Source organism: Sylvia atricapilla, chromosome 17 (genome assembly GCF_009819655.1).
Source record: "Sylvia atricapilla isolate bSylAtr1 chromosome 17, bSylAtr1.pri, whole genome shotgun sequence".
In the NCBI taxonomy this organism is placed as follows: domain Eukaryota; kingdom Metazoa; phylum Chordata; class Aves; order Passeriformes; family Sylviidae; genus Sylvia; species Sylvia atricapilla.
The window spans coordinates 9,675,459-9,687,268 of record NC_089156.1 but is presented as its reverse complement, the minus strand read 5'-3'; the positions used below and the strand labels follow the sequence as shown (position 1 = coordinate 9,687,268).

At 42.2% G+C, this 11,810-nt stretch overlaps 1 protein-coding gene across 1 annotated transcript in view; it reads left to right on the top strand.

Annotated features, from left to right (window-relative positions):
* Window positions 1-3,900: 3,900 nt before the first annotated feature.
* KIAA1671 (KIAA1671 ortholog) overlaps window positions 3,901-11,810 on the top strand; it is a 41,749-nt gene continuing 33,839 nt past the window's right edge. The window contains exons 1-4 of the mRNA XM_066331525.1: window positions 3,901-5,501; window positions 6,005-6,098; window positions 7,508-10,708; window positions 11,475-11,597. Of these exons, the coding sequence (XP_066187622.1) occupies window positions 3,916-5,501; window positions 6,005-6,098; window positions 7,508-10,708; window positions 11,475-11,597 (5,004 nt within the window). The 5' untranslated portion in view covers window positions 3,901-3,915. The remainder of the gene's footprint in view (window positions 5,502-6,004; window positions 6,099-7,507; window positions 10,709-11,474; window positions 11,598-11,810) is intronic.

The following is an 11,810-nucleotide window of genomic DNA, read 5'->3' as shown; positions in this document are numbered from 1 at the left end:
AGTGTTCGGTCAGTGAGGACAGGAAGAAGAAAGGAGAGAAGAAAAATGTTTGTAAAGACTGAATCATTTTAGACAGTGGGACAATGTTTTCTAGGAGGGATGACATAAATCTTGGTTTATGGTCATCTGTTCCCAGTAGCTCCTGTGGCTTGTTGGACCAGGGAAAAGCTGCAGGCCAGGGGAATGTACAGAATCATGGAATCCCAGACTGGTTTGGGTTGGAAGAGTTCTTAGAGATCATCCAGTCCCAACCTCCCAACCACAATGATAAACAAAGCCATGTTTTCAGAAGCTGCTAATATATGTTGTTATACAAACTTCTTCCTGTATCTACACAATAAGGAAGTTATTTTTTTATACTGGAAGCAGATTTGCTGATAAAGTTGTATATAAAGAAGAAAAACTTCATGTTTATTAGATGATTTTCTATGGTGTATTTTTTGTGGGTGTTCACTGCTGGGGCCAGGCTTTTTTGCTTGATCTCCATGTCATAAACATGCTTGGTTTTTTTTTTTTTTTTGTTTGGTTTTTTTTTTTAATAGCAGAGAGATTTTTCTTAGTGGAATTTTTATGCTTTCCACCCTTAGAGAAGACAGATGGACTTGTTTATCTGCTGCGAGGTTCAGGGCCAGATTATAGATGATTTTGCTTTGTGTCATTTTAAAACATTCTTGTTTCTGAGCAAGGAAGTTGGCGATAGTCACGTGATTCATGGTGGAAAAATTATCTGCAGGCTGTTGCCTTAATAGGCTTAAAGGAATTAGCAGTGGTGTAAATAATAGTTGTGTGTGTGGTGGGTGGGCAAGTGCCAAAGCGAGGGCGTGTTTGGGGTGAAGCCCTTCCCAAATGATTTTCTGCAAAAGTAACCCTGTGAGGTGAATAACCCATTTTGATTTCTTATAAGCAGTGTTTGTAATGATAGATCTTTAATTAAAATTGCAAGCAATACCTGAGGGCATTAAGATTTGAAGGAACCTTGGAGCGGTGTTGGCATGCGCATCTCTGTGACACCCTGCGGTGGCTCAGCTTGGCCCAGGAAAAATAAAAATCCCAGTGGCAGGTGTTTGGAAGCTGAGGAAGAGGAGCAGCATGTGCCAGCCTTTCTGATAAAAGCAGGAGGGATTTCAAGAGACACTTCAGTGCCGTTTATGATTTTATTTGTGTGCGGAACGCACCCGCCACAGCCGAGGGGAGTGTGGGCACTGCTTGGGAGGCACAGAGAGGTACAGTGCCCAGAACTAGGGACAAAAATGCCCAGAAATGGGGACAAGGTGGCTTTGAGACTCTGCCACACAGGATGGGGACATCCAGGGGCAGCACGGGCAGCTCAGCTGACTGTCCCTGGGCAGTGGAGGTCAGGGAGGGAATAACATGATGTAGCTGATGGTGAGGGATTTACAACTGTAGTAGTACGATTACAGTAGTATTATTAAATATTAATAGCATCTGAAATCCTCCCGCAGTTTAATTTACAGTGATCTTTATAAATTGCCCCAAATTTTGTACGTTGCCAACTGGACTAGAAATATTTTATTAAGAAAGAAACAGGTTTATCTAAACCAAGATATGTGTTTCAAAACTTGAGACACAGTGTCTAGTGTATGTTACACTTGGCATTGATTACATGATTCCTCTTTATCAAGTGTACTTGTATCAAGGAGCTTTATCATTTTTAAAGTTGAGTGATTATTTTTTCTCCTAAATATTTTGCTCTTTTTTAAATACTTGTCTGTTTGGGGCCACATATTTGTTGTAGGGCAGCTGAATTTAGAACACAAAAACTGACTTTGAAAGTTAATGTAGGAGAAAATGGGGTCATGTAAAGGGAGAGTGCAGTCAAACTAAAGAGGGCATAAATTTTGTGTTAGGAATATTGGCTGGAGAAGCCAGTTGTACTCTGTTACCAGGGATTAGGTCCCACACTGTAAATTCACTGCGCTGCGTTCCATTGAGGATCAAGTTTTAGTCCGTTTAAGAAGCTCTGTGCCCCCTTCTTCTTTTCCAGAGAAACCGAGAGTACAGAATGATAGGAGAGAATTTATTCTCAGCTACTGCAAGACTAGTGCTGTTTTCACAGCTGAATTTTTCCCTTTGCAATGTTGCCTGTGAGCATCAGCCTCATTCCTGCAAGTTTCCTTTTAGAGCACCTCCCAAACCTTTGCATCCTTGGAATGTGAGAGCATTTTAATCGGATTTTGATGGTGTTTCTTAGAACCAGCAGTGGGAGAGGGAGGAAGATTTCATGGAGATCTGTGAGATGGTGGAAGGGGCAGATTGATGTGGATAAGCTGATTGGGTTAGTGGCTATTTTGGAAAGACGAGGTCACGGACTTGGGAGGGACGGAATGGCGTCAGGGATAAGTGGTTGAGACAGAACTCCAAGTGGATTGGAAGATGAAAGGGAACTGACAAGGTGAGTGGAGTTCATTCTCCTGCCTGAGAGAGGGAGCTCAAGCAGGGACAAAAATAAATCCCTGCAATTTCAGTGCCAGTGTGGGCTAAGTCTGGTCAAGGGAAGCTGAAGGTGAAAGAAATAACCACTTCTCCAGACTGCAGACTCAGGAAGGCAAGATCCTGGTTGGATTTTTTTAATAATCACGAACAAGAAGCTCCATATTCCACCGAATCTACAAATAAGTTTATTTGCACGATAAATTCACACCAGTATAGGAGAGGAGTTCAAAACTGTCCCTTCAAAGGCTGCCCAAAAGAGACAAGAGGGTGGCAACACAAATTTGGCCCCTGGTTATGAAGTACAATCTGAGTTTTCTAAAAATGAAGAATATGACAGCTTTTGAAAGAAAAAATCATCTAACCTTACATAGCTGCCTGCATCTGCTACGAGTTTAAATATACTTCTGTTAGGAGAAAATTCAGGTTACTTCTTGTAGCTGAAATTCTAATTACTGCTGGTTTTCCCACTTCTCTGCAGTAAGAATATAATTAAAGCCAAAGCTCTTCTCCTGCCTTTGCTAGCGAAATACAAAACTGCTTTGTCATGGTAAAAGTCCTGTTTTGATGGAAAATCAGCCTTTTGCAGGTCAGCTGCTCAGGTAGCACTTCACAGACTGCTGCCCCAGAAAAGAGCTTTACAATAGAAAGTAAATTACAGTAATTGAGATTACAGTAATGCAGAGCTCTGTGTTTAACCCAGTGATTGACAGCACTTGAGTATGTCAACAGTCTTACCTAAATGTGGTTTTAACTGTTCAGATTTGGTGTGTCCCTGCAGTCCCGAGTTCTTCCCTGGTCACCTTTCAGTTGCACCTTTAAGTGGTAATTTCTTGTTGATTCTTTAATGGCTGTTTGAAAAATAAACATTCTTCTGCTTTTTACAGTTATGTGAAGTCCCTTTTGCTTGGAAACCAGCTTCTTCTCTTTAGAATGCTCTGGATTTTTGTCTCACATGGCATTGCTGGTGTAAGTCTGGGTATGTGCCACACCTGAATCGAAATATTTTGTTTATTTGCAGGTGAGGTCTGGGCAGTGTCTCTGTAGTGATCACATTCCCTGTCCTTAATGTGCCCTTGGTGACCAAGCTCTTGTCGCTATGAGAAAAGATTCAGACCCTATGGATTGGTTGCAGCAGCAAATTATGGTAAGTAGGAGTGTGGAAGTTTGTAGGATATATTTATTTCCATTGTATTTGGTTGTTGGGCCAAGTCAGTAAATAATGGTGTGTTTTAGAAAAGGAACACTATGTCTTTCAGTGGGATAAACTCTGGGATCAGCATATCTGAAAGGCACCTTAATCTGAGTTTGCTTCCTTGTGAATTTATGTGAGAATGATGTTATTTGATGTTCGTGCTGACTCTACATCAATACTTGCATTTTTCTCTTCTTTTTTTTTTTTTTTTTCCAGATTCTTTTTCCTCGCTGGAGTTTTTCAGTTCTGTTGAGTGTGTAATTCCAACTATGGCAACAAGAGTAGAAATAAATTCTACTTTGGCGTCTTTGACGACAGTCCCTGACCTAGCTGAGCTCAGGGCTGAGGAGAAGGCACAGCGTGTGTATGTCAGTGTGCTTTCAGAAGCCAGCAACAAGGCAAAGGAGGCCTCAGCATCTCTGACTCTCGAAGAGAACAAGAAATTTGGGAATTCCTTGAGATCTGCAACGATGCCTTCGCTGGGATCGAGGCCGAGGCTTTTCCCAAAGCCTTTTTGTAAAGAGAAACCCTCGGATACTTTTGCAAATGTCAAACCGCCCATCCCAGCGCTCAGATCCAGCAGCATGGTGAGAAAGACCACTGAGGAGACGTCCTCTGTGAAGGTGTTGAGTGGCAGTGTCCCTCCCTTAGTGGATCAGAAAGCCATTGATGCTGAAAACCAGGCTGACAGTGACATGGTGACAAACGTGACTTTCTACACGGGGCCCAGTGCCAACACGGTCATTCTGTTCGAGCCAGCGGGCTCCGAGCAGACCAAGGTCAGCCTGGCCCAGGAGAAAAGGGCTCAGGAGCGCAGGGGATTTACTGCTCTGCAAACCAAGGACCTCCAGGGCTCTGTGAAACCTGCAGACACCCCCAGGAATCCTGATGGCTCTCTCCATAGGCAGATGTCGTTTTCCTCCAGCCTCAGGCCAGACTCTTGGAACTCCCTCAAAACCGGTGAAAAGAAAGATGCTCGTGAAGTTCATCTGGGGGAGAAAAACAACGATGATGCAAATAATCTCAACAATAAAATTGATTTCTCTGTAGATGTCCAGCAAAGGGCAAAACATAGACCAGTGTCTGCTATTTTTCTGGAATCATTGCGGGATCAAAAGCATCACAATGTGGAAGCTTCTGAGGAAAAATCTCCTACAGAGAAATCCGGGGTTAGAAAACCAAGGCCTTTGTCCATGGATCTGACGGCTAAGTTTGAACATAAAGATCTTTCTTCTTGCAAGAAGGCTGGTTCATCCCATGAAAGCAAGGAGAATGTATCCATAATTGCTTATACTGATGTGGGTACTCGTGATCAGTCTGAAACGGGGCCAAAACATGAAGAAACTGAATTTAATAAAAGCAGTTCTTCTAAAACAAATCTGAAATGCAGTAGTCAGGACATCGGCGTCCTGAATAATGGGAAATACACCTGGGAAACAAAACTTAAATCTAAAAGTGAACAAACTGAGACAAAACCAGAGATAATAATTAACTTGCATGGTCCTGAAAGAAGCCCTGAAACAACCAGTGAAAGCAGAACTAATAAGGGGGGGAAAAGACCAGATCAGAAGGATACGTACCCGTTCCTGGGCTGTGAAAGTCCTGCAGCTTCCTCGGAAAAAGAGAGTAATATATTAAGAGGTAGTGTTAAAAAACACATTAGTTTGTTTACTTCAGAAAATCCCAGTGCCACAGTGGATCCAGATCTTCTCCCAGCAGCTGCTGAGAAGGAGAACAGGTGTGTGACCATCCAGCAGAGGATCAAGGAGCTGACAACAGAGAATCCTGACGTTAAGGGAGGAAATCTGCGCCGGTCACTGCAGTCACGGCCGCTCTCTGCAGACTTAACCAAGATGTAGGTTACAGAGAAATTCTGCTTAATCCTCTTGGCTTCATGTTGTTCAGTAAAACTTGTTCTCTCAGTCCAGTAAAAAAAGCTTGATCATTTTGCTTCCACTTAATGTGGGGTTTTTTTACTGTTATCCTTAAGCTCCTTTCCTGCCTTTTTTTAATCCAAAAAAGAGAAAATTAAATATAGTCTGACAACAGCTAAAAAAAATTATAAAGCTGTCAATATTGTGACCTATGCATGTAACTGTCAATGAGTTTATTATAGTTTGTTATGCATCTCTAAATCCTCTATTATCAAATAAGATGCATAATTAACAATTCTTTGGGAATTCCTTTGGTCTAGATACAATTTAACCACCAAATACAGTAATTTACTATGAAATAATGATATTTCTCCTTTAGGAAGTGTAATTTGATGGATAACTTCTCCCAGGCTACTTTGGTAGGAAGCAACCCTGCTCACTGACCAGCTGGACTAAAGAATTAACTCCAGTCCTTTTTTTTTAGGTTTTCAAGTCCAACATCAGGTGGTGAGGCAAAGCCTGAGAAACCTGGAGAGGCTGGAGCTGACTCGATCCATGACCTGCAGGAAAATCCAAAAGTAAGGAACTGGCAGCAGCTGGTGGGCTCTAGCTGGCTTTGCAAGGAGAAGGTGCTGCTGTGTGTGGCTTTATCAATCATTGACTTTTTAATGGGTATGGGGAGTATTAGGGCTGGCACAGTCCCAGTGGATTTGCTGGTGTGAGTTTGTCTTTAGGATGTGCAGGGAAGAGTTCAGGAGTGTTGTGTCTGCTGAGTTTGTCAAGCTTGGTGTGCACACTGTTCAGTGTAGGAGTGGTAGAGAGGGAAGAATATTTTATGTACTGTTTTTAAGGGATTTCTAATGCATGAAACCCCAGTGAATCGCTTGGGGCTGTGGTGGGTTTGTGCAGTGATTATTCTTTCTTTTCTCCAAGCAGAGCATTAGGATTGTGCTTTCCTGCATCCCAGCTCCTGATAAATCCCAGCCTGGACCTTTGTCAGGCTCCTCAAGAACATTTACCTGAGCAGTTTAGACAACAAAGTGTTCCAGGGAAAATGGGGATTTGCTGTAGAAGCTTTAGGCTCTGTTTCTAAGCAACACTTTAGTGTTGCAAAACAGAACTTCTCTGGTGACAGTTCTTACTAGAGGAGATTTAATGGAGTTTAAGGATGTTTGTAGTGAGTTCTCATGGCTTTTTTTCCTGTCCAAGATAGGAATATGTGGTAAGGAAAAGCTACAGGTGCAAAGTTTCTGTAGTGCAGTGTTATTCTCAAGGAGAGCAATTTGTTTTAAGAAGAAAATCTTTCATTAATGGAAGTGCTGTTTGCAGAATCTGACAATAAAATAGAAGTAAAGAAATTCCTTGAAGAATATAGCTCAGACTTAAAAATATTTATTTATGAATGCCTTAAGTGTTAATTTTCTGATGTTCTTTAGCTTTTTTTAAAGACAATCTTAAGTCAATTCTGAGTTTTAAATTTTGAAACTTGAATAAAAGATTGAATTCCTGTAAGACCTCTAGTATTCTTTGACTCCCTTTTATTATTTGCATGCTGTGCTTTTTCAGCAAGTGCTATTAAAAATACCCTCTTTAGGATGCTGTTTGTATTTCCTGTGAGTAGATAACAGTGAAGCATTGGTAATAAATATTAATTTCCATCTTTCCTTTTTTACTTCTGCTCAGCTTAATGTTTCACGTAGCTGAGCAGCTCCAGCTGTGATATTTACTCAGATCTTCCTGTTTTTTGCAGTTTGACCATGTAAATGGTTATTAGTGAGATAATTCTGTTAAAATAAAGGTTCAGGAGCTGGCACTGCACATTCCCTTAGGTTACCTTGGTCTCAGTGGAGTTTGTGTTCAGGGAACGTGGATGTGTTTGACTTGTACGGGCTCTGTTGCACAAAGTAGATGCAAGTAAGTTTTAAAACAAATTTTATTACACATTTTTAAAATAAACTCAGATAACTGTTGGATTTTGTTGTTCCAGAGCAAGGAGCTGAAGCTCACCCATGGCACAGATTTCACCGAGGCATTTGCTCCTGGGAAGCCTTGGAAATCCCGGCAGGTTTTAAAGATAACCAACAAACCTGATCAGCTGGAGAGGAAAGCAAGCTTCCTGGGAGATGGTCAGCATTTCTCACAGCAGACTGAGAGTTCTGTCTCATTCACAAGCAACATTGAGAAGAAATTAAACCCAGCACTTCTGGAAAAGCCCTTCATTAAAACTGTCCGGGCCACGCTGTTTGAGCACAATGTCCAGAAACACAGCGTTGTTGCTGAGCATTCTGGGGCTGATCCTGCACCAAAAAGGAACCAGGAGCCTGAGGCAAAGCAGGATCTGGTGGTTTTGGGACACAGGAGACGCTCGTGGATGGGAGAAGGGGAGGAAGCCGCTACTGCAAAGGAGCATCACAAGCAGCCTGATCCATCAAAACATCCAGCACATGTAGAGAAAAGTCCAAAACCAGCTTGTTCAAGTGAAGACAAGAAAATGAGTCCAGGAATTGTCTTAGAAAAATCTTTGGTTGAGAGAAGTGAAAAACCTGCTCCCAAAAGCACAGAAGATTCTCAAATTTACCAAAGAATAGAGCCCAGGTATGAAATCTTTCAGACGTGTGGTGAAAGGGCTCTTAGTGAAGCCATCACAATGGCTCCTGAGAAAAAGGCCATGACACTCAGAGCTAGAAAATCATCTGTGAAAGAGAATAAAACTGATGAGGACGTTGTACCCACAGGGCAGTTAGTTAAGGCAAGTAGTCATACTCTTTACTTGAAAGAAGAAAATGTTACTTCAGAAGCCAGAGAGACAAAGGTTCTCACAAGCAAGGCTGTGTTGAGAGAACCTGCTGGTTTTCTCTCCAGTGAAGGCACTTTACCTGAACAGAAAAGAGACTCTGATAAAACTGATCCTGAGCCACTGTTCATAACTGAGAAAATACCTTATTCCACAAACAAAAATAAAGGTTTGGGAATGAGTGAAAAAGTCAACAAGCTACATGCTGAAATTGAAGGTGATAAGAGTGAAGTCCCTTCTGTAGAGAAATCAGAGAGGATTCATGTTGTGAAATGCTCTTCTGAGAAAAGGAGTTTCAGGGCAGGTGGGACAGACATCCAGGAATTCCGAACCAACTTGGATCGTGAAGTGATTTCCACAAGTGTCAGTAAACACGGGGCTCAGGCTTCAGTGCTTGCAGGTGGGCAATATTTTAAATCTTCCAGTAGCCACCCCCCTGATACAAAGGGACTGAACGTCACTAAAGAGGACTCTGGGACCTTTGGGTTGAGAAAAAATCTGGACTTCAGTTGCAAAGAGCAAGACTTTAACTTGGCTTCTACAGCTCCTGAAAACAGTGAGAAACTCCGAGGAGCAGATCCAGAAGAGAAAGTCAGGAGAAGCAAAAGTAGCGTTTCTGACTTGAAGCTTTCTGAAAGGTGGAGGAGGAGGACATTGCCTCAGGAGTCACTCAAGGTGGAAGAAGTTGTGTGGCTCACTCCCGAAAATATCAAGAAGCTGAGCCGGACAGATTCATTGCAATTGAATGAAAGTTCACTTAAAAAGAGAAGCAAAAAAATCAAAGATGGGGTGGAAGGGAGTGAGGCAAACCAAGCTGTTCTTGGCAGTCCTGATGATTACATGAAACATCAGAGTTCTGTCTTTGAGCCAAAGGCAACTTACTTTGCAGTGACTTATCAGATTCCTGGTATGAAAAAAGAGAAAAGCTTTGTTGGTGCTCCCAGTGCAAGTGAAATTAATACGGTTTCTGGTTCAAGTGAGGGAGCAGCAATTAATCTGGACCCTGTTTTTCCTGGAAGGTCCAAACCTTTGTTGCAGCAACCAAATAAAAATGTGACAAGTTCAACTTGTAGAGAAGACTCCTGGGAAGCGAATATTAGCAAGGATTGGGTCAAAGAAGATGAAAAAGATGCGGTTTTCTCCAAAAATGTTGCATTTGGTAATTTTCATATGTCTAGGAAAGATAACCAACAGCATCACAAAAAAGGTCTGGATCATTCTAAAGAGAAAATTATAGATGTTGATGCTTTCCTGTTAAAACAAGATCAGGAAAATACAGCTCAAGCTGATCTCAAGAGTGGCAGGAGGAAAGTGTCCTCTTACCATGAGCCCTGGTCCCCGCCGCGTTCCGCACAGGTGCGTAAGGACAGTGAACTGGGGCCCCAGAAAAGGAATGACAATAATTCTGATTTTCCTGGAAGGAAGGCTGAGGATGGGTACAGATCCCAAATTCTGGATATTGATGCGCTTATGGCAGAATATAAAGAGGAATCAGCAAAGGCCAGTAAAATTCAAGAGAAGCTCTCTGAAGATCTTGGCTCGCTGAGTAGGGAGAAATCAAAGAACAAAAGGAATGTGTCAGATAGAATGACTTTTACCTACAGTTGGAATGAGTGGAAGAGTGGATCAGACCACCATTCAGTTAATAACAAACCAGGTGAACGTGCAGAAGAGCAGCACAGGCCAGAGAAACTAATCATAAATGAAAAGAGCAAAGAGAAGCTGGAATTACGGAGCCCTGAATTCGATAAGCAAAAGTCCAAAGACAGAAAGGTCAGCCCTCCTTACTGGGGAAACCCCAGCAGCATTTTTCCAGAGAACTTTGTAAATTCACCTGTGGAGTTTGCTAGGAAGAAAACTTTCATTGTTGATGAGGATGAGGAAGTGAACTTGACCTCCAGAAATCAGGGTGCAAAATTTGTAATTGAGAAGGTACAGCCCATAAATGTAGTGAGCACAGAGCAGAGGCTGGAAGTCAATCTGGCCTCCAAGTTGTCTGTAAAGGCTGATGATGGGCTCTCACAGAAGAAGTTGGTGACAAAAGAACAGTTCTTGGAGGTGTCTCCAGAGGCCAGTTGGAGCAAAAACGTAGTGAGGAGCTCTACACTGAGAAGCAAAGACAGCACAAATAAAACGTGTGAGGGTGACTCTTTCAAAAGTAAGGGTGACTGGAAGAGCTGCATGTCTGGGTTTGGGACTGTCCCTGCAGATCTCAGACGATCCTACTCGGAAAAATGCCGCCAGGGAAGGGACAGCCTGCCCCTCATGCAGGAGATGAGGGCAAGGAAGGACCTGCATCGATCCAGGCCAAGCTTCCCCTTGGAAAGTGTGGATAACTCCTGGAAACACAAGGTGTCAGCTCAGTCAGAACCATTCTTCCATGAGGATAAAAAGGTATTTTCAAATAGTAGCCAAGTGTTTGATGTAACTGTAACTGAGCTTTTCTTTATTAAGGGTTTTATTGTGTCCTTGTAGCACTTTTCAGCGCTCTGCAGCAAGGTAGCAGATCCATACTTTTCACTGGAGTCCATTTCTTTTTGGGTTGTCTTCTCTTAAGCAACGGCTGTTGCACTAGATGACCTCATTTTTTGCTTCAAGTATAGAAATACTTATTGATGTTTCTGTGGAGAGCTTGAAAAAGCTTTAAACGTGTGCTTGTTATTTTTGTAATGCTGTGAACCTGGGAGGTTAAATTGTTAACTCTGCAATTTTGTATTTACTTGAAAAGAAGTAATTTGGGTTTATTTTACAAGTTGTCAGCAGTGATCTTTTTGGACCTCTCATTGTTTTTTGTCTTTATCTGAAGGAAGCAAAATTTATTTTTGTTTTTGCTGGGTGGATGGCCTTCATTTGTCTGTGAAATTCCACTGCTTTCCTGACTTTGGTGAGAGGCAAGAGATTCTCTTCACACAGTGACATGTGAATGAAATCCAGAGATTGGATTTGGATGGAAAACACCTTCATGGTCCTATAATTCTGTGATTAAAGTGTAGAGTGTTTATGGCTATCATGTTTTTCCATTTTGCATTTTCAGCTTTGAGTTTCCTCTGTTTTGGTTTTTTCTTTTCCAAAAGGCATTTTTTTATATATATAAAACGTGTATATATATGTATGTGCATATGCATGTATATTTATTTACATTCATAACTGTATTTTACAGGCTCCCAGGAAAGAGTGGAGCAAACAGAGCTCAGAGAAAACAGAGGGAACAGACTTCTGCTCAGTGTCTGCACAGAGGAGCCACCACAGTTTCTACAAGGAGAGAAGAGCAGATTTTGGGATGGTAGGTGACCCTGGAGGACGGGTTTAGGGTGGGATCAGGGAGCTGCAGCTCTGTTTTCCTTTTTTCAAAGGACTGTGGTAGAAGAATGTGCTGCCAAGCAGGGAAGCATTTGCTGGAGGAGTTGAACTGGTGAGGCTGCCCCTCCCTGGGATCCCACCCCACGGCTCCCTGCCAAAGCTTCCAGCACGAAGCCTCAGCCTTGCAGCTTGTTCA